We start from the raw sequence: 27,770 nt of genomic DNA, 5'->3' as shown, positions 1-27,770 counted from the left end.
CCTGCAGGACACATTATCATGCATTGCAACGACTGGGAGACATTAAGTAATACAGCACATGAGACAGGACAGGAGCGGAGTTTAAATTCATAATAAATGAAATTTAAATAATAATACAGACAGGATTAGGAGATAAGGTGTAATTTGTTTTCAAATTGTTTATTTAATTGGAAAACGTCTTTAAAAAGATGACAATACAAAATTTCCTAAAAAGTCATTAAAAAAATCAAAGCAATGTCAATTAAAAAGAGTCAATTAAAAGTCATTGTGTAGTGTGTTTAAAAAAATCAAGTCATAAAGTAATTCATGTCATAAAGAATGTCGGAAAAAGTAATTACAAAGTTATTGTATTGCATTGAATCCTTAAACAAGTTGTCCAAAAGGTTTATAGTACAGAATGTCCAAAAAGATCATATTAAAAAATTAACGTATGTAAGTATGTTGAAAAATGTAATAAGAAAGTCATAGTACTGAATAGAAATTAGTTTTAAAAAAAGTCTTGGAATAATATGTAGAAATAAAAGTGATTAAAAAGTCACAGTATTGTATGCTGAGTGGACCAGTGGACCTTCCTGAAACCGAGTGGACCTTGCTGTAACTGAGTGGACCTTCCTGTAACCCAGTGGACCATCCTGAAACCCAGTGGACCTTCCTGAAACCAATGGACCTTCTGGAAACCGAGTGGACCTTCCTGAAACCCAGTGGACCTTGCTGTAACTGTGTGGACCGTCCTGAAACCCAGTAGACCTTCCTGAAACCCAGTGGACCTTGCTGTAACTGTGTGGACCGTCCTGAAACCCAGTAGACCTTCCTGAAACCCAGTGGACCTTGCTGTAACTGTGTGGACCGTCCTGAAACCCAGTAGACCTTCCTGAAACCCAGTGGACCTTGCTATAACTGTGTGGACCGTCCTGAAACCCAGTGGACCTTCCTGAAACCGAGCTGGGTTTGGATCCTTTCACCTCAGGCATCAGTGCTATCAGCACCTTATCTCAGCGAGCTATTCCTGAAACTCATAGTTCACGTGTTTGTTCTCAGATGTTGTCCACAGTACTAAGAAGAAAACTTGGAGAATGTCGAGATTGATTATCTTGGAAGTTAATTGTTTTATCCCGTTCTGCTTTTCCGTGTAAATGTTGCTTGAATAGGGAGAACCCGAAATCCTGCTCTGCTAGAGAGGTGAATTCAGGCCCCTTCTGGTGGACCACCCTTACTGGGGAAAACATTTGCATGGCAGTCAAATACAAGAGAACATGTTTGATCCTGTATGAATTGTGGCATGAATGAGCTTAAAAAATGTTTTTTACACATAAAGAAATGTGCTTTTGGTACTAAAACTGTTGAAATAATGAACCTGTGGAAAAACATAGTTCTAAAAAAATAACATGCATAAAAGTCACATAAGCGACGTCTCTCTCTGACGCTACGATGCTTGTGTATTGTACTATGATGAACTCACAACAAAAGGCCTCTCTCAATTCTTTCCTTTCCTGGCTGATAAAAAGAGTTGCTGGATTTTGCTCCGCCCTCCTTTCGTTTTCCGTCCACCATTCGTCTTCATGAAGCAGCTTCATGGGGAAGCTGTCCCTGCTGATTATGTCTGAAGACATCACATTCAGTTTTTGAAAGAAATGTATTATGTCCTCTTCTCTGGCTTGGGAGCGTTTTTATTACTAATATCAGGTTTTCACAGAGCGGCTCATTGAGCTGGTTTGAATGAGAGATGAGAGGGGAGGAGGTAGACTTCTTCTTGAACACATCCAATGGGCCCACAGAGCCAGGACACTATCGTCTCGTTTAACTCAGTCCTCGGCTCAGACTTCGAGGTAGGAAGGTTTCAGCTATTAGTACATTGTATAACTTTTACGAACTATTGATTTAAATGAGGGCTATTCAAGTGTTCATAAGTTGATTCACCCAAAAAATCCAGTGATTTACAGATGTTGCTTTCCTGTCTAACTGGAAAAATAAGCATTTCGGGCCCCATAACATCACTTGACAGACCCAGAAATTGTTATTCCATCATTTGGCCACTATGTCAAATTTACCTGGCACTCCCAGGCTTTTAAGTAAACTTTCTGTGGGGCTCGACTCCATTACAATCCACCCATCAGTCTTTCTCTTTCAGACTTTTCGGACTGTAAAAAGAGGCGGGGTCCACTCCCGCCTTCTAAAAAGTGGTCCAGACTGTATTTTATTGCTGATGAATTCAACATTTCTTTGTGTACAGGCGCAATATATACAAACAATAAACCAGATAATTGCTAGTATTTGCATACTTGTGAAAACAGTACAACTGCTTCCTGATCCAGTAGTGAGTTAAGCCATAGGCTAAACTCACTGTATCTAACACAAGACAGACATGATGATGAAGCACTTGGTTTCAGTGGACTTAATAGCCTACTGTTTCCAATGAAGGTTATGTCTATCAAAGATGGGTATATTCGACATGGAGTATCATTTTTGGGGTATTTTTTTGGCCTGAAAATTGTTTGTATGGGTTTAAGATATTATCACAAAATATCAACTGTGAGTGGTTTCATTCCATATTTGCTCCAGCATTCATAAACCCATATTCGTTGCATCTTAATTTCGACACACACACACACACACACACACAAACACTAAGTGGCAAAACCCTACTGTCAGCCTCTTGTCTCCGCCACAACCACAGCAAACCACAGAAGGCATTAGCGTTCTCTAACTGACTGGCTAACTGACTGCCTGACTGTACATCTGGCTGTCTGACAGACTGAGTGCACGTGCGCGCGCACACACACACACACACACACACACACACACACACACACACACGCACACACACACACAGAAACACACAAGCCCACAGACATTCCCAATCAGTGTGGCTACCACCACCCACCTCATCGAGGCCATCATGGTGGCTTAATGAAGGACAGATCCCCACCGTTGCAGGCCGAGAGTGGTTAGGGTTACACTTTCCGCAGAGGGGGAGCCGACTGGAACCGCCGTGAGTCGGGAGATATTGCAGGAGAAAAGAGCGAGGAAGCTGGAGGAGGATGGGGGGGCAGTATGATATTGATAGAGACAGAAGGAGGGAAAAAAGCTTGCGCCATGTGGTCTGCATTTCGCTGTAATCCCTGTTCTAGCCCGGTGTTCCTGCCTCTGTTCCCTCGGCAGCCCCGAACACAATCAGGCCGCCGCTGAAACCTGAACGGCAGCTCTGGTTCTTCCCCAAAACCAGACAAGCGGCACCCCAGCGCCGCGGGAAACACATCCATTTACCCCTGATTGATATGCTGTATGCAGTGATATATGGCACATTTAAACTGTGTTCATAGGTGTCAGAGGTGCAGGGAAGGACCTCGGGGTGTAATGTACACACACACACACGCACACACACACACACACTATACACACACAAAATACACACCGTGGCCACATAATAACGCAGTTGAAAGACACGGGAAACGGATGATTTTATTGAAATGTATGTCTGTCAGCAGGGCTGCATGTGTGTGTGTTTCAGGGCTTGGTGGTGGAATAGGATCTGCTCCCTCTCACTTTCCATCCTTCTATCCTCTCTTCTTTCTTTCCTTCAGGGCAACATTGTTTTGGTGACACTCTCTCTCTCTCTCTCTCTCTCTCTCTCTCTCTCTCTCTCTCTCACACACACACACACACACACACACACACACACACACACACACACACACACACACACACACACACACACACAGCATGTAGTATCTTTTGAAAGAAGCGACAACAGTCATTTTTGACACAGCATATATTCCATTTTAACATACATTCATAGGCAGTATAGTCTTCTTCAGTGTATAAGTCTTTACAGATCTACAGTATGTCTCTATAATGATAGCATGTTATTATAGGAAAGCTTGGCTTGATGGTGGTGGTACAAGACAACAATAGAGTCCTGACAGTGGCATGGGGAACTGTGTGTGTGTGTGTGTGTGTGTTGCTGTGGGGCGAGGGCTCTATGTGCGCTTGGAGAGAAAGTGCTTCAGTCATCATGCATGGCGAACATGCTCGGCAACCCTCTGGCAGACCCCTTTGTGTACGTGTGTTTACATCGTGTGTGTTTACATCGTGTGTGTTTACCTCGTGTGTGTTTCCCGGCAGCACGCATGACTTGTTTACTTGTGTTTGCGTTAAGCCAACTAGCGTTTGGCGCATGGCGACATGGCATGCAGAAGGAGGGCGAGATCAACATCGATCCAAACGAGCGCGTTTTTCACAACTTGACGTTCTGAAATGGTGATCGTTTAAAATCTGATCTGGAAACTGTTTGAAAAGTACTGCGTATGGTTTCTTCGTGCAGGTATAGCAGCTGTGGATGAATACAGGTGTCACTTTGGAGCATGTTTGCTGGGCGTGTGTGCCTCGCGGCCGTCACCTGCCAATGCTCGGGGCTTACAGAAAAGGCAGGAAGGAGCTGACAGTGGCTTTCACCTGTCCATCATCCTCCTGCTGACAGAAAGACAGTCAGTGTGTGTGTGTGTGTGTGTATGTGTGTGAGTGGAGCAGCATCAGGGCATTGCAGGGGGGAAGTGACTCGACAGCAGCTGAACCTCAGCGCAGCGCAGCCGTGTACACTCAGGAAGCAAATCACAGAAAGTCCGCCTGCGAAAAGTATCCTCATTGTCGTTCAAGTCCGTCCTCTGATGGACTCGCCGTCTCCCTTTTTTTCAACATCCAGCACTCCGAGTGAGTCCCAGAAGCAGCAGCAAGGACGGAGGGCAAACAACCCTCCTCTTGACCCCACCCCCAACCCCCTTTGACCCCCACCCACCCATCTACCCACCCACCCGTGGGTCCAGTTTGTCCCTTATCGTGTCCATTTGTCCATCCCCTCCTTCTAGGTCCACACCCCCCCACGTCTATCTCCTCCGTCTCAACAAATAAGTTAAACATTAGAAAAATAAGAAGCATCAAATGACAAAGCAAATATGAGAGTGAGGGAGGGAGACAGAAAGTGAAAGATGCTCTCTACTTGAGAAGAAACAAACTGCCTCTGTAACTTGGTAGGAAATCCCATGCATAATCTACTGATCTCCATTACGGTGGCATACAATGAATAGAATGACATTTGACCTCTAAGCCACTCGGTCTGTTCCCGTTGGCCAGTAAGAGGAGGGCGGGGTTGTTTCGAGCAGGAGAAAAGGGAGGTTCACGAGTCCTCCTCGCTCCCTCTGGCCTTTGGAAGTGAGCAGGAGTGTGGGGTGCTTGTTTTGTTCATCAACACTGCCTTCTGTGTCCCCCCCCCTCCCACCCCCATCACCGGCAAGTGTGCATCTCCACCATTTTGCGGCACTGTTTGCATTTGACGTAACAGCACCAGTGGAACTTGCAGCTGCACCTGTCCACCACCTCCACCTCCTGCGTCTGGAAGCCGCGGCCGCAGCACATCAGCTCGCAGCCGTCAATGGCCTTTGAGGTCCGGTTACACTGGCGGCCCACCGTGCCCAGCATACCCGGCGTCCGCGGGTCGTAGTCGCAGAAATCTGGACTTGGGTCCAGGTAGACCAGGTCTTCGTCCGTGTGAGGTTTAAACTGGGAGTTTCGAGGCACGAGGACTTTGGTGGTGCCCACCTTGCGCTGCTCCACCTCAGTGGCGCCATCAAACTTCTCCTTGATGACGTTGCCCACTTTGCGGAAAGGCGGCATGGCTTTCCAGCAGGTCTTGACCTCACAGGAGCCAGACACCCCGTGACATTTGCACTCCACCCGCATGTGGGACAGGATGGCCTGCAAAGATGCCAACGACCTTTGGTTAGCAAAAAGACTGACATAATATCCATAAATAATAGCTGCTGTGGGTTTGCAGCGTCCATCTCTCAGATACTGACTGGCTTTTTGTTTACTACTTAACATCTACAGCAACATGTTCCACTGCCACCAGAGCTGTAGACTGCTGTGAGACTAAACATACTGCATTTTGAAATGGACTTGTCTATGATGTGAAACTTGCACTTGATTCACTTGAAACTGGATTTGGACTTGTCTGGGATATCACAAGACTTGACTTGGACGTTTGTCTCATGACTTGGGATTTGACTTCAGCTTTTCTTGAATGACTTGAATTCAGGTTGTCTAGAAATATTTAGGGTTTTACCTGGGCATATCTCAAATAACTTAGAGAGAACTAGAACTAGATATTTCTTGGATGACCTGACCTGGACTTCTCAAATAACTGCACTTGACATTTTGTTTCGAATGACTTGAAACTTGATTTGCACTCACCAAGAAAGATTTAAGACTCAACCTGGATTCTGATGACTTGAAACTTGACTTGTACTTGTCAAGAATTATTTGTGACTTGATTTGGACTTGGACTGACTTTTTTGACTTGCACTTCTCTGACTTGAAACTGAATTTGAATTTGGACGCTTCTAGAAATATTTAAGACTTGACCTGGATTTATCTTGGATGACTTGAGACATGCCTTGGACTTGTACCACCACGGCGAGCCCTTTGGTGCTCCAGGCTAAAAGAAGTGCAGTGTTCTGTAAAAGGGCAGCGAGTTACCTTCCTGCCGGCCTCGTTGTTGTGCAGGTTCATGAGAGCCCGACTGGAGGACTGGCCTTTACTCCGCTCCCTCACGTCCACAAAGGACTGGGAAAAGGCCACGCCGTATGCAATGTTATCACTGCAGCCCGACCACTGGAACCCTGGGAAATATAGAGACAGGAATTTAAACACCACACTCGGTTGCACTTATTTTTTTCTGAGTTTATAATGGGTGTGTATTGCGCTGCTTAGATTGAAAGAAATATTTCAACTTGCGTGAATAAAAACATTGCCTCATTAGAACTCCATCAGTTTCTTTGTCTGCCTGTGATTAGCAGTACTGGACAATACTTGGGGTTCTTGTACTTTCCTTGAGTATTTTTAATGTATTTTTGCCTGCAATGGCATGTCAACATGGCTGCTGTGAAAAGGCCTAATACACCATTTTAAGCTTCCCTGTATTGGCTTCCTATCCACGTCAGATTAGACTTCAAATTGCAGATGAACATGCCCCTTTCTTAAAGCAGCACAGAATACAGAGCCCTGTGTGAAGAGAAGTCGGAAGGCCAAAGGGCCTTTTCCTGTCATACACAATTATTATTATGGAATAACTATGGACATCTGACAGTGTGATTCTGGTAGGGTTTTCTTTTTCGCCAGAGTATCTCTATCAAAAAATAAGTTCAGGATGAGGCTTGTTTTCCATTCAAATGTTACTTTCTGTAAGGACTTACAGTTTGAAAGGTTAATTCCAACCAATACTATTTTCTCTCTAACAAATGACATACTTAGTAGTAGTAGTAGTACAGTTTAGCTTCTAGCTTTTCTAGCAGTACATTGCTGCTCTTAACCTCTTCAGTGCTCAACTCTGACAGTTTTACAATTCAGTTTTTCAAGTGCAATGCTTTTGTGTTTTAAGATGTCTATTTTCAGGAATGCTTTGCAATTAATTTCAGCTATCACCATTCACACACGTTCTAGTTCTGTACTAATGCTCCATTGTAGTAATCTGTGACATCGATAATGTAAAAGATGTGGAGATAAGATGGCATAAACAATACGCTACTGTACTAATGACATAGGTCTGGCCTTTTCAAAATAAAGCAATTATTTTAAATGTAGCATAATCTTAAAAACGATTGCATTCGAATGTACTGGATCAGTAGGTCCTCCTGTTTCCTTTGCATGTGTGTGTGTGTGTGTGTGTGTGTGTTTGTGTGAAAGGGAAAGAGAGACCTACCCTCTGGACTAACTCCATGTACATTGTGGTCGCAGCCACATTTTTCCAGCTCTCCGCTGCTGCAAGCCCTCGTGACCGCAAACGCCACACTGGCTGCTGAGATGGCATACACAAAGGCTGCCTCACGGGTGCCTAACGCATACACAAACACAGACACACAGTCATATTGTTTCATCATGTAACTGAACAGAGCTTCTCATTCTGCATGGCAAAAAACCCTCTTCAGATAAACACTATTAAAATCTAAGGGAAGGAGCCCGGTCGTTAACGTGCAGGAGCTGCTTCGGCCAATGCAAATGGAAACCACCTCAAAAATGTCACACGTAATTTTAAAATTGAATGGAATAATCCAATTCAGATCAGCTATGAGATATGTTGGTCCCAATTTTGTAAATGCATGCATGTAGAAAAGCTGACTGATAAAGTTTAATTCCCAGGGCATCAAATACCGCCGGTTTGTCACTCCCCATCCGTCTGTAATGACGTGGTATAACAAGCATCAAGGCCAAGAAGGACTTTCACCCAGGAAACCATTTGTGTCCCGTGTATGAAAATAAATGTCAACTTACAACTTATTGTAACTTGCCTAAGGAGGCTATTTAACATAATGTTTTTTTCATTTATGCCATGGAACGTGATGAAGGACACGTTATTTATCGCTGTTACGTAATTTTAACCCAAATCACAATCTATTTGTGAACCTAACCCTGTACTTTTGTCGCCTGAACCTGAGTGGCGCCCTGAGGTCCCCGGGGGATTAAAAAGTGACGCCAAAGGTTCCTGACCAACAAGGAAACAAACACAGGACTTTCACCAAGGAGGCCGCTATTCATATCCCGTGTGAAAACAAAGGTCATTGTTAAATTATCTCAAGTAGCGGCTATGCTACATGACATTCATAATTTACGTCAGGTAATGCATCCTACATTATTACAAATTATGTAATTTTAACCCAAACCACAATCTTACTCTTGTTGCCTAACCCGAAGTGACCTAACCAAGCGTCCATATGTGACGAGGTGGGAATGAGAACTGGTTGGTAGTGCCGTCTGTCATATCAGTGTCTCTTTTTGTCTCAAGCTGCTTTCAGGGAGTTGGCGACATGAATCGCTGCAGTGTATCATCTCACCCTGGGTGACCACTTTGCCAAACACGGGCATGGTCTCCAAAGTGGAGCAGTTCCAGCGGCGGTTGCGAAACTGGAACTGGCACTCGTCTATAGCCAGCTGGGCTCCACGACGCACTGCATCCATCACCTCCACACTGCGCTTACAGATCTGGACCTGGAGCAGAGATGCACAGGAGCGACGTCAGCCACACACACAGAACACTCACAAAGTACTTCACATTCTCATTTAATGGATATTTGTCCTGGAGAAAAAAGTTGTAGTAGCAGGCACCGATATCTATATATGTAAGGACTGATGGAGTCTCAGTGCTTTGTATCACATTACAATTTTATCAGGGTGACATCTACTGTATATATGTATTTATGTTTTTTATTGATTTATTTTATGATGTGTATTGGTTGTGTTGACTACTGTTTGCAAACCAAATTGCCCCTCGGGGAGAATAAAGATTATCCTATCCTATGTCAATTATCAAATCAATTGTAGGCGCCTTCCTGTAAATAAATGACTGCTGGAGAAAACGGCAACAAGTGCTCATCGTTTTTGTTCTTAGTTTGCAGCAAACTACCACAAAGAAAACACAGTTCAACGCACTTTATAGTAAATGTCGTGCACACAGGTAGACATGTACCTGTCTCTGGATGAGGCCTCGTAACCTCTCGCACGTCTCCTCATCCCTGATGCTTCCCACTGACGACAGCTTGGCCAGGTACCTGCCAAAAACACAAAGGAATATTCAGGAGAAGAAGTCGAAAATACCGAATCTGATGTCGGTGGTTAAATTGGTGCAAGTTGAGACACAAGCAAGATATAGGCGACACATTATCTCCGCCATAGAGTCACGTTAATACAGATAATGTTCCTCCTTTAAGCCAACGGTGATTGAATTGGACGACACCGGTCAGGTGGAGAGGAGCTCGAGCACGGAGGGTTTGGTTCCCATGACGTTGTGGGAATGTTTTGGATAAATGTCTGGTTGTGAGGACACTGAGAGGAGGAAAAGTGGCTTATCATACACACCACCTCCAGGCCAGACAGGTCGGGGAGATATACTGCACACACACACACACACACACACACACACACACACACCCTAAGATCTGTGAGGAAATGGCATGAGTCTGGATGCCCTGACCCTCACACATCCACCTCACCTCACTTCAGTCTCGTATCTCCAGTCTCAGCTGCACCTGACAGAAATAGGCTTTCTCATAAGCTGGCAGCGAGTCTCCCACAGAGGGAGCCGCTCTGATTATGTACCGTCTACACTGCTCAGAGTCGACTCCTTCAAACATATGTTGAGTCTACCAATCTTAGTTTTGTTCAAACAATGAAAAGTTTTGCAGATGACCTGAGATAACTCCTCAGTTCTGGTGCAGTTTCACGCAACACAGTCGTAGAGTTTAAATGGGAATGCTTTTCATCTTTAAACTAACAGATGTTGACAATGATGAAGCAAAATCAGTGTATTTCCCAAAAATCTTGAAGTAATCAGGGAGGTTAAGTATAAAATATTGACAACCAAAATATTAAAACATAAATGGCATTAAATTCAAGCAGAATATTTAGGCTGGTATCCAGTTTAAAATGCACCACAACTGTGAACAAATGAGCAGGCACCTCTGGTGGATAGTTTAAATATCAAAATGGCCCTTAATAATCACAAAATCTAACAAAATGAACTATCAGGCTATCACTCTGTGCAAGCAGACATGTTTTTCCTTCAGGTTCCTCAAGCTTGTTTTATGAGTCTCGGGTTATGAGTTCCCAAGACCACACATACCTCTGTAAAGCCCTGTTAGCCCGTCTCAATCAGGCTGTGGCACAGGTCCAGATCGTGGAGAATTCTGCAGTCAGATTATTGACAAAGCTGTAATGCACAGCGCAAATGTCGTGCTACCAATGTTGTCTGCCAGCTGAGTGTTTTTATGACATCATAATCATTGATTTTATTATGTCTAAATACATATATTAGGTTTAGTATAGAGTTTAGCATTAGTGTATTATATGAAGTACTATGTGTAAATGTGGTGGTATAATTAGTTTATCATCCGTCCAGAGGTCAAACAGCTCCTCCTCTCCATTCACCTCTCATCTCCTCCTCTCAACAGCTCAGATAATTTCTCCCTCTTCATCTCTTTGATGGCCCTCTCTTTCTCTTCCCCTCCAGACAGTGTCAGTATTTAGCACTCATCGCCGCGATAACCCCGCTCTCCGCCACTCCACCACATCTCAGCCACATCCGCTCACATCCACCCACAGGGGTGACATCACTCTCTCGCAAAGTTGACTCCGTTTCAGAGTGTGTCGAACGCCCCAATGCTTTGTCTATAGCTGTACTAATCAATATTCCTACATCAACAATGGGGTTAATGACGGGTGGTTCGTCCAGCATCTTTTAGCTGTAATTTTGACAGCGATGTTTCAGACAATTGAAGTGAGAGAGCTTATATGGATTTAGGAATGTATTTCACGAAACGTTTCAAAGCTCAATTCATTTGACTGGGTTTATTTGTACGTATCCCCATTTTAAGCAGATCTGTATCTTTGGCTGGATGGTACAGCTGCAGGATGGAGGTCTTTACGGGTGCAACACGTTAGACCTGATCCCAAACGGACTTTTGGAAAACCAACCTCAACCAGATGTGCATACATTCATTTTCATAAAAAGGAGATCGAAGCCACTCTGGTCTCAACTCCCAGAGTATCAAATACTGGTGCTTGGTGTCTTCATACTGACGCCATAAAACATGATGTGTAAGGATGTGATCACGTTGCCAGAACACACTCAGACTGACACGAGGATAATTAGATCTGACTCTAAAGGCCATCAGCCTCTATACTGTAATAGAGAGAGATCACCAACACAACAGCAGCATGATGCTCTATCAATGAAGAGACGCAGGCAAAAAGAGAAGCAATATAATATTTTCCAGCTTCTAATGTAAAGACACTTTATAGAAAATTCCCAAACTCATTGTTATGCCTGTTTGCTGACATGGCTTTCACAATATCTAACCTTTAGCTAACATTAGTCACAATAAGATTTACTCGTCAAACCAGTTAACCAGCAGGAAATAATAGATAGAATAGGAATAGAATAGGATGTGTTCTGTTGTTTTGTTAAAAAATCTTGATGCACACTACGGCTTTAACAAACTTGGAATGAATAAAGTGCTCTGGTAAGAAGACCTGATAATTACACTTCAAAAACGACCTGAATTGAGTTGTGGTAAATCTAAACTGTTGGGGGAATCCTAAACCCCACTGCCTGTTGGCGAGCCCTCTGTAAGGCTCTTTCTCTTCCCAAATCAAGAGGTCCTGCTCCCTCCCTCCCTCCCTCCCTCCCTCCCTCCCATCCCGGTGTGGATCCAGTCCAACTCAGCTCTGCCCGGCTCTGATTTGCTCCATCGCAGTAGCGAGGGTTTCATCAAAGCCATGTGCGCCGTTTGATCCCTCTTTGTTGTTCATCGTAGCCTTGGGCAGAGCCCTACGTCTGGGCTGAGGCATCCAGCTGGGAGACCATCAGACTGCGATAAAAACAACCCACGGAGAAAAGAGGGAGCGACAACAGAGCCCTGTACTGATGGGCAGCAGGGCACTCACAAAGACACAAACAGTTGGATGGCATCCCGGTGGCCTGACATTCACCCTGGAAACATTTAATAAACATCGGATAAGGCGCTATTCAGGTGATTTTCTGGATATGTGTGTGTGTGTGTGTGTGTGTGTGTGTGTATGTGCATGTCTGTGTGCGCACATGTGCACATTCATGGGAAAAGTTCAACACGGGCCTTGGGCGAGTGTGTGTGAGTGTTTTCGTCCCTGTCTCACTTTATCTGTTTACCCTGTTGTGTGTACCATTCGCTTCCCAGAGACGAGGTTAACTAAACGCCTCAACAAGGAGTCAACCGGTAGAAGGACAGAGCAACACACACACACACACACACACACACACACACACACACACACACACACACACACACACACACACACACACACACACACACACACACTCCACCATCACCCCCACATCTCATCCTCATTCCGCTCCCTCTTTCCTCTCCGACTCTCTGGCCTCTGGTGGTTGCGTGCCTAAATCCCAGGGGCCTAAGCCCAGTGGAGCCAGTGGTGTTGTGAAGGCTGCGACGTGTAATGCAACACAAACACGCGAACGCACCACGGTCCAGGTGGAATGCCCCGAACCTCCCACCCAGAGCCCCCCGCGGCCTCGTGGGAGGCTCAAACTGAAAATAAGAGATAATTCTAAACAGAGGAGACGTTTGTGACGCAGGTTGTTATCTGGAGGCAGGAAATAAAGGCTAACATAAAAAATGATAAATGCCACACGAAAATCCCCCTTGAAACCACTTTTATGCATTGTAAACATGAATTACTGCATTCTCAACGGGGAAAAAGGTTGCTGTTATTGAACAATGAAAAAATGCAGAGAGAACACTCTCAAATCTGTGATGTGTGTGATGTGATTCGGTGATGGTGAGTTTACTTTTTTTGCATTGGAAAAGATACATCAACATGTATTTAATCAATAAAAAATCTCATAATCAATCAATAGTTCAATGTAAAAAAAAGCATCCAAGCTTAAAGGTCCACTTAACCAGCAATGTGGACGTTTGAGCTTCCATTTTTTTGTGACATAAATTGTTACCAAAGCATGCATTCATGGTTAAAGTAATAGTTTGATGTTTTGGAAAGTACATGATTTCATGCAAAGAGTTAGAAGAGAAGATTGATGCCACTTTCTACAGTGTCTTAGCTCTGCACTGCTTCACGTTAAGACTTTTGGGAGTTTTTCCTAATCCGATGGAGGATCCAGGACAGAGGATGTCATAGCTCCACAGATTGTAAAGCCCTCAGAGGCAAATTTGTGATTTTGGCTATATAAATAAATTGAATTGAATTGAACTGAGCAGTGTCTTCAGAAGTATGGATTAGGGGTGGGCAAAATTTGTTTTTGATGCAATATCAAGTAATAATGGGCCAGAATTGCTGATATAATACATTGTATTATTAAGAGCGTTTTTGTGTAGGGGGAAGCATTATTTCATAATGTATCAGGTGCCAGATTACTTACTCACAGAATAATCTTTAGTTGCGGCCCTACTTCATTGTTACATAGGCCAAACTGAAAAGGAGTCTCTAACAACTTAATACAGGTCTTTTTCAGTGTTTCAACAATTCTTCAGTTCAACAGTGAATATGCTTGCTAGGTATGACAGTAGTGGACTTCAGCAAACGTCCCAAAACACACACACACACACACACACACACACACACACACAATGACACGAATGCTCCCTGACTGTAGCAGACTCTCTGTGCCTCCATCACTTCTATGTGTATTTATATGAAAATATCCTCATGTTTGCCTTTCCAGAGCACACAGCAGAGGTACACAAGTCACAAGTAAATATAGCATGGATGGGAAATGCAAGGAGAGCTGCAAGAAAGAGTCTAAGGAACGTCTTTTCTACCGAGTCACTGTGCAAAGGCCTGCAAGCAAAGCTGCAACAAGTTAGAATCCCCGACTTGACGCATGGGCAACATTTTCTGTTCGTTTTGTGCCAATAAAGTAAAGTGCTCAAGAAACCCTCACATTCAACGCTGCAAGCAGGGAGCCAGCAGGCAGCGGAGATTTAAACTGCTCGTAAAGACAAGTGTGACCTCAGCTAACCCTCCCTGTCCCCTCTGCAGTGGACCCCACAGGATGTAAAACCTATAGTGCCCTGTAGAGGGCACTGTCCTCTCAGTTTACCTTCAGCCACTTTACTACACTTACAGCACTTAGCTGGTAAACCTTGCGTGGCCGTCCTGATGGCTTCAGATGATCTGACTGCTCTGAATGAGCCAATGTCGTGTCATGTGTTTTTTAAAATTGCTCTTGAGAATACAAGACCAATATATAATCCACTTTCCTATAGTCGATCCATAGAAATCTGGTTCAACCAATTTCTGATGGATCATTCCATAATAACAGATTTTAACCAACATCTAAGCTGAATCTGGAGTCGGGGTATTAAAGTGGTAATTTCCACCATGACATCCACCCAAATACCCCCTCAGAAGCATTTTTAGCGATGGCCAACACTTGTCAACACTTGTTAACCTGATAATACAAGCATTTATAAAAATGTGTTGATCTGATAATACAAGCATTTATAAAAATTCAGCGAAACTTTTTCATACTCTTGCGTGAAACTCGCATGACGGCATCGGCTGGGTAAACATGGAAGTGGCGTCTACGCTGCGGTAGCATAGCAGCCGAGGATAGAAGCTATCAGGCAAGTGTTCATTTAAATAAACTCCTGGTGTACTTACAAACTTTCAAATGCCTCGTTTTGTGAGTACAGACCCTATGTGTACTACTGCAGAAGTTTGGTAACATTCCATGCATTATTTGTGGGGTAATTTACGATATATACAAAATGCACCATTAGCGCCAGTACTAAGCCATTCGGCTGATAGCCCTATCTTGACCAATGACCATCGCTAAAAATGCTTCTGAGGGGGTATTTGGCTGGATGTCATGGTGGAAATTACCTAGGGTGCATTTTACGTCACTTTAACACTGAAGATCTGCATTTCTAGAAACCGGCATGCATGTGAAACAATGTCTGCAAATCGATAAATGCCTTAATAACATTGAACAAATGCCTACCGTCTGTGAGTGATTGTTGTACATGTTGCATCGATCTACACCACACCTCAGTTATTTCCAAAGGAAGAAAAATGATCAAGATGACTTTCACAGATAAAACAGCTTTATAATGCTGTCCCACTCGAGCCTTTTATTGACCTCTTTCAGCATTCAGCTGCCTTTATGAAGAGTCCTGGAAGAAGATACAGAATCTGGGATGCGTTGTGCTAAAGCTGACCTCTGACCTGTATCTGAATCATTATCCTAGCACATTTGTCATATTATTTTAAATATCCTTAAAGGGAAACGTCGGCATTTCCTGATCATCCCATGTTTTTGTCTGGAACTGTCTAATGGGGGACAAGAATTTTTGAAATTGGTCCAGTATTGAGTGAGAACGCCACGGGGCGGCGGCAGTGGTAACAATGGGTGGGTGTGTGGGTCATTGTATGAAGGACTACGTGGATCTAATTTTGAGTCATAACGCTGAAAATAGCCTTGGTCCTATGCATTCGGTGACAAATGAATGATATGAAGGAGGGAAACGGTATCTTCAAAGAAATGGATGACAGATAAGAAAGGGTGGGACGGTGTGAGAGGGAAGACAATGGTCAAAAGGTCAAAGGAAACCATTTAAAGCGAGACGTGAAAGAGAGAAAGAACAATGGAAGCACATTAAAAGTAAGTGATGAGAGAGGACAGAGGTGAAAGTGAAGCACATCTGATGAGTTCAGTTAACACAGTTACTGAGCAGCTACAGGCTTGTGTGTGTGTGTATGTGTGTGTCCACGCGTGTGTCTGGGTGTATTTATATGCTGCTGGCTCCACTAGAGCTCATTTCCCCCTAAAAATAACATGCTCTGCCAACACCACAACCCTTACACACACACACACACACACACACACACACACACACACACACACACACACATGTACACAAGCTTTTGCACACTTTTGGGAAAAGAGGCAATAAAAACCATGAAATTGACCTCCTGCCTGGTGTTAGTGCGATGGCCCCTAAAGGCCAGGAATCAATTAGTGTGAATGTGTCAGTATAATGTTCATGCATACCAGCCTCGTCCAACCGTAGTCCTCGGCCTGTTTCACCTTAACCCTCCTCAGTTTGCTTGCCGCGTTTTGTACTCATTGTATCTCATTTCTGTCCATAAAGGTCTCTCAGGTGATGTAACCGACCTTCTGGCAGCCATGTTGGAGGGCTGTAGCTCTTTGGAAAACAATAGCTGCGAACAGCTGATTGTTTCTAAATGCAGGACTTGGCTGGATGTGATTCTGTGTACCTGTGAGTGGAAAGGGTTTGCCAAAAATGGTTTGATGGTTTTGTGTTGTTGGGTTTAGTAGGACAGAGATGATCATCAGCTTTTGAGTGAGTCTGTATATCTGCACATCATCCATAGAGTCAGTGGTGGACTCAAGCTTCATGTGGGGCAGGGGCTAATTATGCCCCCCCCCCCCCCCATTTAAAAGGATAATGTAAAATGCCATCAGGCATTCAGAAAAATGCCCTGTTTTAGAGCTGCTATGTGAAAACCTAATTTTAACCTAATTACAGCAAATTTGGAATGTCCTGTAGAAAGATTTATGTTTTGTTTTTCTACTGAGTTCAGTTACACTGTTACCACTATTTAAAAGATGCAGCTTTATGCAGCTTGTAAATAACCCCGTTGTGAAATTTTAAGCTTTTTAAGACACGTAAAAGCTTCAAAATTCACAAGGGGCTTATTTACTGACGTGTTTTTGACATAGAGCAAAACATGAAAATCTCTTTAGCTTGTGTTAACCACTAACGTTATTTCAGACATCAAACCAAAAACCCATTCAAAAACGTATTGACTTTGAGACGGAGGGACTGGAAACTAATTTCTGGGCTTTGGAATCATTCCTCCGGGGTTGCAGCTTTTAGTTCTCAATGTATTTTGTCATGTAGAGTTTCTTTCATAACCTTCTGAAAAGCTGGGACTTGCTTTCTCTGCATTCTTTCTCTGAATGAATAAAATATATGCATCTCAGCCATGCTAGCAGCTCTGTGAGGCAAAGCAGGGCTTTGAGCTAAATATCATGCCAACATGCTCACAATGGCAATGCTATCATTTGAAGATTTCTACAAAACACAATGTATAGCTAAGGGTGATGGGTATGTCATTAGTTTTGCAGGTATTTGGTCATAAAACAGAGTTTGGGCAAATTTAAATTTGACCTGATGATGGCACTAAATGAAAAGGGGCGTCCTCAAAGTGATTGGGATTTGTCTTCTGGGAACCATAAATGTCTGTACAAACTACAATCCATCCAGGGGTTGATGAGATATTTAGTCTTGGCTGAGTTGTTGGACCAAACAAAAGACACACCATTGCCGTCTAATGAGCAATGCCACTGGTAAGTCTACAAAGAAAGAAGCAGTTTGTATTCAACCAGCTTCCACGAGTCGTTGGGCTTCTGGTGAGGAAGCACTTGGGTGGCTGTTCAGATTGGGGGCCGATGGCCCTTGACCCACCCTGTCAGTTTGTTGGAAAGAAATGGGAGATAAGAAATGTGTCTTGTAAATGTATGGTAAAATATATTTTGGAGCATTAATTTCAATCATAGCCCCCTATAATGTCAAAAAAACGGATACATTTTCAATAAAGGTAGGACATTTAGACGGATAGATTCTACTACTGACACCACCACTACTATTGAACATTTTAAGTATCAAATTAAAGAGAAGCGAACATGATAGCTTCACAATAATGCAGGCTAATCTCTTATATTGTCAGTTTGCTGGATAAAAAATGCTCATGGAATCATAAGCTCAAAATAATGTGATTTGCATTATTGGTGAGTTTTTTCTCTACAATGTCAAAGGTGAATTTATGGTTTTTCTTTTCACATTCAGTTTGGATAGATAAGGAGATAAGCTTGCTTTTAAAAGTGAATCATTCATGTGCCGTGGGCAGGTTGGGACACGCACCATTCCTGCTAACTATTTACACAGTTAACACACATGTATAAACTGTGTGTTGTACACAAGTTAGCATGTATAAAGAACTCTCTGTCTATGAAGTCAGAATATTCTGCATAGGTCTCACCTATCTGGTACCTACACATCACTACTGAGCAGAATCCCTCGATAGGAATTTTTTAAGCTTTACATCTTAAGATGAAGACGAAACGTGTATTGAGGAAGTAATATTTTCAACAAAGTCCAACATTGAATGTTACCCTAAGTATCAGTAATTGTTGGTTATGCACCCAAGTGTTTTCTTGCAGTAATAATGTAAGGGGTTCTAGTCCTGGAAAGAAACATGATGGATTTATTTGAGCCTATGTGTTTACATGTTTGTAAATGATTGGCATGGTTAAAAGTATGCCAAATTAGCTCTTATCTTTGCCAAGGAAGTCATGTTTTCGCTTAGTCTTGCGTTTTTTTAGTCACTTTGTCAGCAGGATTACGGAAAAACTACTGGTCTGATTTCCATGAAACTTGGTGGAAGGGTTAAGTATCGGCCAAGGAAGAATGCAAACAGCCTTGTCAAAGGTCTGTGTCGTTCTTGTTTGCATTGTAGCCATGGATGTACAGACAACTATCATTTGATGACTTGCTTACTGAGGAAAACTTGATGAATACAAGGCAAGTTCTAGAGATATGAATACCTTTTTCTATGATTTCTAATCAGATTTATGGAAGTGCAGTGGACATCAGAGATATTATATTATTATTCTCGGAAAGTGCAAGCCACATTGATTCTAAAATATGTGTATCGTGTTAAGATCACGTCCCGTTAAAACTCTTGCTGCTGAATATATTGGTGCGTGGGCCAAACTACAATACCTTCCAGTCGTCTTTAGGAAACCAGCATGCACCTGTCCTTTTAACCTCGGCATATCTTTGGCTCATGTCTCTTCCTCCTTTAAGTCATAGGTTGAAAACCTCTGCTTTACAGTTAGGTATTTTTACGTAAATTACTGTTCCTGCCTTATTTAATTTGTTCCATAGCTAATACATCTAACACAAGCTGCATTACACCTTCAGAAATGCAATCAGCTGTTCACAGCCATTGTTGCCCCAGACCACGAGCCCTTCAACATGGCCACCAGAAGGTGTGTTATGTCTCCTGAAAGCCCCATGCACCTCTCGGTGGGTCTGCCAGGACTGTTTCTTGTCTTTCAGCGACCCAGGTGTTTCCTCACCAGCCAGAGCTGTCCTGGCCCGTAATCTGGTCAACATAAGCGATCCCCCACGGCTCCAAGTGTGTCCCGATAATTGTACACACTCTGGTGACAAGAGGGCTCGAAATAACATGCCACAGCTTTACCACATGCATGTGTGTGTGTGTAAAGAAGTGTGAGGCGCCAGTGTGTACCGCAATGCCAAGGTCTCTGCTTTCTCTGGTTACCCATCAGCTGCCATCTCTTTAGCACCTCACCATGGTTGTCCGGGACATGGGCATGTATGTTCACACACTCACACACAAAGAAACAGAAACACATCATGCTTCTATAGTATTTGTTTTTGTTTTTTTTCAGGGGGAAATCACAGCTATAGTGTAGTTATGTTAGTTATAATAGTTATAACTATAATAGTTATGGTATGAACCAATCACATTTGTTTCCATAGCTGCTTGCTCTGCTGCCGTATCTCTTGCTCCGTGTTGACAGTAGCAAACGACATCTAACTCGGACCCACTGTTCCACACAGACAGCAAACACTCATTCAACATTTTAGATGGGATGTCCTTTCTTGAACAAGTAATTTCCACCAGAGCAGATTTGTGCCCGTTTAACTAAACAAATAAATGAAAGGCTGCTCTCATTTTTTCTGTTTTTTTCTTCTTCTTTGTCTTTCTTTGTCAGATGGCAGTTGTAATTATTCTTTGGCCACAGTAGTGGTGAGGGTAATTATTCACTACCACTACTTAGTTATTATGAGGGATTAACTGGTAATGAGACAGTCCCAATGTAATACTGATGCCTTTATATCCCTACAGAAGCATACAAGGCCATCAGGAAGAATAATGACTATTTCTATTGCCTAGTTATTCTTAATGCCTGTATCCTTAATATCCCATTCCACAAATCAGATGAAACAATTAATGCCACGCAGGTTCAACAGAACTTCCTTCAGCTCTGACTCCAGCGGGGCCTCCTGCAGGGACCATTGACAGATCCAGATCTGGCTTCACTGACACTTGTGACCTGCAGGAGCAAAGCTTTGCCTTGTTGCCCTGTCAATCCTCACTAGGAGCCAACACCAACACCACCCTGCCAGAGGGAAGGGAAGGGAGGCACAGGAGAACCTGAACCAGGACTGCATGGGGCAGACTGTCAGGCCCTGCTGCAGTGAAATGAGAGGTTTCCTTAGGGAACTCCTGCAATCGAAAATATTACCGCTTTAGTCCAAAACCCAGAAAATCAACACCCAAATTAAAGTTTTCTTTTTACCCTTTAAGTAATTCTGAATATATTTTGAAACAAGGACACCTTTGATTGAGTAATATGGTACACATTTCAGTGCACACTGAACTATATCTGCGCCAGTTAGGTATCTTGGTAACCCGTTGTGGTGATGTTATTTCAGTGGCGCACTGCGATCTTGGTGAAGAATTAGTGTGTCTCACACAGTCCATAATATTTTGGTCACTCTATTTGGTGATGACACACCCATATAAACCTCTCTGAAATCATACAAACCCTTATTATGTATGTTTTCCTGGTTTTACCACTTTTATTTTCCATTTTTCAACCCGCTGACATGATCACACAGAAATAAAGTTTTATTCCTATGATGCCATTGATGCCAGAGAGGCAGAATACAGACCATTGAGCAATTCTTACCAGCTAACAACAGTTAGTGGGTGGCCTATACCGAAGGTCTTTCCTTCCTCCTTGTCTCCGTCTAAAACAATGGACCGTAGAACGTAGTCTACAATACAAGTAGATACAGACATTCATGTCCACTTAAGGCTGAATTGTAAAAACTTGACTGAATGCTGAATTTTCATCTCTCCCCACCACTGTGTCAAGAAAAGTATTTTTGGACATTTGTATTATAATCAGTAGAGAGGAGACTGCCTTCCCAAGAAAAGAACCGATTGATGTATTTGGCAAATGCCCCAAAATAACATTTATTTACATGGAAGCAACTACTTGACCTTTGTATATTAGCAGCAAGTCTGATGACAGTTAATATAGAGCAACAAAGTCTGCAAAGAGTAGGTTGGGATGGATGGATAAAACATGGACATTAACACGGGAGACCGTTGGCCTCCTGTTTCCTACTGACGGTCAGTGTCTGTTCCTTTTAACCAAGACCACAATTGTTCCCTAACCTACAAGGTACTAATGTTAACTAATGTACTAATGTTAACCCACACCACAGTGTCTAACATTAATTAAGTAGCCGACACTGGCTCTAGCCCTAACTAAGTCTTTTGTGCTTAAACTTAGGCTAACCTTAACCATAGCGCAACCCAATACTTTGGTTTATGATGATTTATTTGGAAAACCTTAAATTATACCCTGAGCTGCAAGTTGTGTAGTGCTTACATAGGCTGTAAATCAGAAGTGGACGTTGTCGACGTGACATTACCCATTGGTTTGTAGGCTATGGCCATGTCTGACATTCTGACCATCACCACCTTCATTTTTTGAAGTGGGAGGGTGCAGCTAAGTGCAATGAACGCTGAATAAGACATTTTTAAGCAATTAAAAGGTTACTGTAACTGTACTGTAATATAAGTTCCATGAATTTCACTGTGAAAGGGTTATCTAAATAGTTAATTGCATTGGTAGCATGGCAGCAATGGTTGTAAGACCACGGTAGCTACTTGTCAATCACAAGGTATATACGCCCTAAAGCATACACTGCTTTATCATCTATTTGACTGTAAATGGGACCATATTTTGACCATAACATCATGTTTTCTGAGATAATAATCAAGTGAGAAGAAGGGTCATTTTCTCATAGATTTCCATGCAATCTGACTTATTTTTGCAACCAGAGAAGTCGCCCCCTGATGGCTAGCAGAGATCATGCAAGTGTAAAGCACCTCCTCATCGGCTTCACTTTTCAGAGGGTTGCCTCCTACCACCTCTACAGAACAAAATCTCCTACATTTACACCCTTCCTGTAAAATTGTAATACTGACAAAAATCACATTTCTTCTTATAGACTGAAATGAAGCTCTAAATGTACCTGGGTCCTCTTGCTAATTCATTTGGTTTCTCACTAGCCAGTACATTCCTCCATTATTTGAGCTGATTTCAAAACTTGCACGTGTGTACACACACACACACACACACACACACACACACACACACACACACACACACGGTTCCACCTTCTTCTCTTACATTGCTTGTAGCTGTGTATGTGTCGCTATGTGAGTTGGAGCATGTAAGTGTCACCATTCTTCTGCGGCCAGTGTGGGTCATTGTATGCCACAGTTGGGGAAGATGCCAGTTGACACGCTCAGTCAAAAAAAAGACATAAATCATATGCACAGAAATACAAACACACACACACACACACACACAGCTGCCCTGGAGCAGCGTGCAGGTGCAGCAGAACCAGTCGGAGCAGGGCAAGAGGAGGAAGAGGAGGAGGAGTGCGATGACGGACAAACTAATGAAAAGTAGCATTCAAATCCCTGTTCGGCAGCAGGACACTAAACATGACTCAGCAGCCACAGAGATTTGGCAAAGGGGTCGTATCCTGGCTAACGGGATAAAGGTGACGGGCACAGGCCGAGCTACAGGTAAACAAACAGACTGTGGTTTAATGTGATGAACAGCTGAGATGTGTTGGAAATGTTTTAGCTGTTTCATGTGTGAAACTATAATAACAACTAGATTCCGGGGGTTTCTGGCACAATGTCACCTACTTCCAAGACGCATGGAGGACAGAAGAATGGAAAAAATATGCTCATTAGTCATGAATAATACATTAATGATTTGATACATAAAATAGAAAACGCCAGTCACAATGTTCTCAGAGCCCAAGGTGCCATGTATCAAAAAGCTTATTTTATTGGACCAACAATCTAAAACCCAGGTTATAGATTAACATAGTGGGGTTTTTGTGTGATTAATTCAACAGTCAGCAAACATAACTGAAGACTGTGTGTTAAATCATTTCTAAACCACAATGTTTTGTGAAAATGCTCAATTCAGTACTGTTTTTTTTAGTTAAAAATGTAATAAAATATCTGTTAATTGTGCAAACAAAATAATGTAATGTACTTCATGGAAAAGTTATCAGTGACCCAGTGAAGTTGCAGGACGCACAAAACAACCTGATTTAACTACAAGATCTTACGTGGGAAAACAGCTACGTTATAATGCCAGAGTGTGAGAAAATAACCTTGGCGATGTCATAGTGATGTCATCATATCCGCCTGGGTTTTGAGACCACAAATGTATTCTCGAAAACCTTTATTACAAACTAGAGGTGTGGAGTATTCATTAGCTAATAAATAGATGCTTTCAAGTTGCATAATGTGAAATGTAGCATCCTGTGTTTTTGTAGCTTGACTCATACTCGGACAGATAAGTCAGAATATCTGAGCCTCTGCAGCTTTGATTTTATTTTGACCAATCATATTCTGTCTTTAAACTTTCTTGACCTTTAGCTTCCGGTAGCTATTGCTTGCTTTAGTAAATGCACAGTGACTCAGCCTACTTTAACTTTCTCAGAGTTGGGAACAAACATCCATATTTCTGATGAGATGACATGGACGAACAACACCACATCCATGCACCACAGGTATCAGATCAAGAGCTTCAACCAGCTCACAAAGAGCATTCACTCAACCAGCTTACTTTGTTGTTGTAGCAGCAGCTTCATGTTTCTATGGGGAAGAATCTCAACAGCTCTGATGTAGGGCTGGGCGATATGAAGAAAATCAAATACCACAACCTTTTTTACCAAATATCTCTATATTGATATTGTTCAGTTGACTTTTGGTGCTTTTACTAAATATGTAGGCAATTTTTTGTGAAGTTATCATCAGTAATGTGGATATAACGACTAAGTAGAAAATCAACTACAGTCTGGTCGGTTCAGAACATTGCATCACTTTAGTTTAATCCAGCTTTAATAACCAGAAGAAAACAACACTGATGCCATATTACAACATTACACATTGTATTTATTTAATCCAAAATGTAAGACAGTATCTAGTCTTGTCGCATGATATGGTTATACTGCTCAGTCATACCTATAATGATGTAGGAGACGTTCACATCATCCTTCACAACTGATCACTAAAGCAGATTCATTTTGTTTTGTTGGTCTGTGTTGGATTTATCACCATGAACTAAAAACATTTCCAGACAACTCATTTAAAATGACAACAAACACCCTGAATTGCCACTAAAGAGTCTCCGCTTCGACTGTGTTTTGAAAGAAGAAATGTTGTAATAACACAATTATTTTCCGATCCACCACACTGTTGTTATGACATCATATAGTTATAAACAACACATTCTCACTAGTCCACCGTGACTGTTATATATCTGGATCATGACCAGCTGATCCCAGGACTGCGCAGTCACGGCCAATGGTTGTCTCTCGACTGACACAAGAGAGTTGAGGGCAAACAAACAGCAGCGACACAGTAATGAACGCTCCTGTAAAGTGCTCGGTATGTACAGTAGTTTAGCTGCTGCGTGTTTTATGGTCATAGCTAAAAGCTATAATCTCTCTCCTAAATGCTTCCCATCCTTTGACCCTGAGTGTTTCCCAGCTGAAACCGAAGCTCGAGGGTTTGTTGAGGAGTTGAGATACAGTCGGCAGAGCCACACACACAGATTCACCTCAACAGTGTAATCCCACGGAGCAGGCTGGCAGCTCGGCAGCCTGCCTGTACATGCCTGCTCGATGCTGCTGTCACCACGCCTTCAGCCCCAAACAGCACAATTACCCTGCACTCAGTGACAGAGTTCAAGGTAGACAGTGCTGTTTGGCAACGACTGTGATTTGATTTATTCTACTGAATATGGCAGAGATATCAGTTAGGGCCGTCTGCAGCGCTGTCCTCATGCAAAACACACAAATCAGAAATATCACAAATGTATTAATGCAGAGAAATGACGAGAGATTTAAACCCCAACATGCCGTGAGACAATTTAAGCCCAGTCTTTCAGGAATTGTGTCATATAACAACAGCTATCAACGGCTGGTATAATTCACACCACAAGAGCTTCGATTCTCTGGAAGGGGACACAAAGGTAATCCCCCTTAATGATGAGCGCAGCTTGTAAATTTGCTGGAGCTGGGAGGAATGAATGGCAGCAGAAAATGGAGCGGAGCCTGCGTGCGGAGGAATGTAGAAAACCACCAAACCACCTCCCACAGGCTGCTGGGAGAGCAGGCACACACTTGCGACCCGACCGACCGGCCTCAGGAAGAGGTGGCACTGTGCAGTTCACCAGCAGAGCCCCACCGCGTAGTCCCACATCAAATATACTTACAGTGACCCGGTGGAACTTCTCACTTTTCCTTATCTATTTGTATATTTTTACTTCATATATTCACATACATATTTGGTGTCTGCCTTCTGAGCTTCAATGTAAACTAATCAGTTAGGCTCAGATGCAGCTGAACATGGCCCACATCTGCCAAATATTAACAGTCAGAGTCTCTTTCCCTTCACGCTGATGGTGATGACAGAATATGAACTTTGAAGAACTGAATTATTATAAGCACGCAGGTTAGAGGTCTAATTGCTCCTTGAAGGGTTTCCAAAAGTGATTCAGTTTCACAATTTGTTCTCGCCATTTACAAGGAAATTACCACATTAAGTTTTACAAGCTGCACTTAATAAAATTAATCTTTCTACAAGGTCTCCACTGCATCATTTTCATGAAATTCTGATATTTCATTGATGTGAACAAAAGGTCATGAATTATATATTGACATATATCCACCTGTATATATTAGTTGAGAAAGGTGTTCACGTGTAATGTTATTTTAAATCAAGAATATGAAATCCTACCTATATGTGAATTTTGCACCTTTCCAAAATGGAACGTTTACTTTTTCACTGTGGGGTTTGCTGTGAGGGTCTTTGCGCGGGGATGCGGCGGTGTTGGTAAGTTATTAAGTCAGGGCCAGAGGGGGAGAGAGGGGGAGAGCGCGTGCGTGTGATGGTTAACAATTAACCTGGACGGCCACTGAGCTGGAGGGAAAGAGGAGAAGATGAGTGAAGAGGAGGAGGGTCAGGTGAGTGATAACAGAGGGAGACAGAGATGCGGTCCACTTTCTAGAAGCAGGAGTAGAAAAGTCCAACTTACAGCCAGTTACTCGCGTTGGCCGAGAGGAGCGCGCAGCAGAGCATCAGGACGCACCGCAAAACATATTCCTCGCTCATCTCGAGAGGGAGGTCGGGGAGGTCGGTGCGCGTCGAAATAATCCCGAGGTGGACAAGGAGGGGTGGGCGGTGAAAGAAATGAAGCAGCGGCGGGGTCCGTGTAGGAGGCTGTTAATCCATCGCCCCGCATCCAATGGATCATCCACCGGGGAGGCGCGCAGCTTCACGGTCCCGTCCGCCCGGTTCTCCCGTCCCTCCCCCGACCGCTCCGCACTCAGAAGGGACGGGGAGAGGGGAAAAGAGGGGATGCTAAAAAAAAGAAAATATTAAAAAAAGGACGATCAAATTCTGAATCGGACTCTTCTTCAATCAACTTGCTTTTCTTCCTCAGCTGCGCGTCAACGCCAGCCGGGACAGCGCGTGGATGAGCAGTCACTAAAACAAGAACGAGCGCTCTCTTCCTCCTCTCTGAAGACTTCACCAGCCGCTGCCGGGGTCCCGCTCTCGGACAAGCGGGGCTCTCCTGTCAGCGCGCCGCGGGCTCTCCAACTGTCTGCCGACACATGCACACACACTCTGCAGCGTAAATACGCACGGGGGCCCTTCCTCACACACCACCGTCTCTCGGTGCGTCTGGCAGAGAGGAGATGAGTGCTGCCTTTAGTTGAGGGGCGGCGCGAGGATATAGAGGTATGGCAGGGAGATGGGAGTTTTTTTGGGGGATGAAGGAGGCGGGTTTATAGTGCGCTGCTTGGTGCTGCGCGCGCGCGTGTGTGTGTGTGTGTGTGTGTGTGTAGACGGGACAATGTGTGTGTTTTTTAGAGGTCTCCTGGGAGGATGCAATAGCACAGCCATTCACTAATGCCCTCCGCAGCCACCCCCACTCCTCTCCAACACACACATAAACACGCTCTCTTTCACTC

The 27,770-nt window shown here is 43.3% G+C and overlaps 1 protein-coding gene across 1 annotated transcript; it reads right to left on the bottom strand.

Annotated features, from left to right (window-relative positions):
- Positions 1 to 4,819: 4,819 nt before the first annotated feature.
- wnt4 (wingless-type MMTV integration site family, member 4) lies at positions 4,820 to 27,493 on the bottom strand. Its single transcript, XM_084027125.1, has 6 exons — positions 26,831 to 27,493; positions 9,512 to 9,593; positions 8,880 to 9,033; positions 7,751 to 7,882; positions 6,529 to 6,671; positions 4,820 to 5,748 (listed from the first exon to the last, which is right to left on the bottom strand). The coding sequence occupies exons 1-6, from the start codon at positions 26,905 to 26,907 to the stop codon at positions 5,278 to 5,280; spliced, it is 1,059 nt and encodes a 352-aa protein (XP_083883251.1). The 5' UTR covers positions 26,908 to 27,493; the 3' UTR covers positions 4,820 to 5,277.
- Positions 27,494 to 27,770: the final 277 nt, after the last annotated feature.

The sequence above is a fragment of the Eutrigla gurnardus genome (genome assembly GCF_963514095.1).
Source record: "Eutrigla gurnardus genome assembly, chromosome: 2".
In the NCBI taxonomy this organism is placed as follows: Eukaryota; Metazoa; Chordata; class Actinopteri; order Perciformes; family Triglidae; genus Eutrigla; species Eutrigla gurnardus.
The sequence above is the reverse complement of the archived record's forward strand: the minus strand, read 5'-3'. Positions and strand labels throughout refer to the sequence as shown.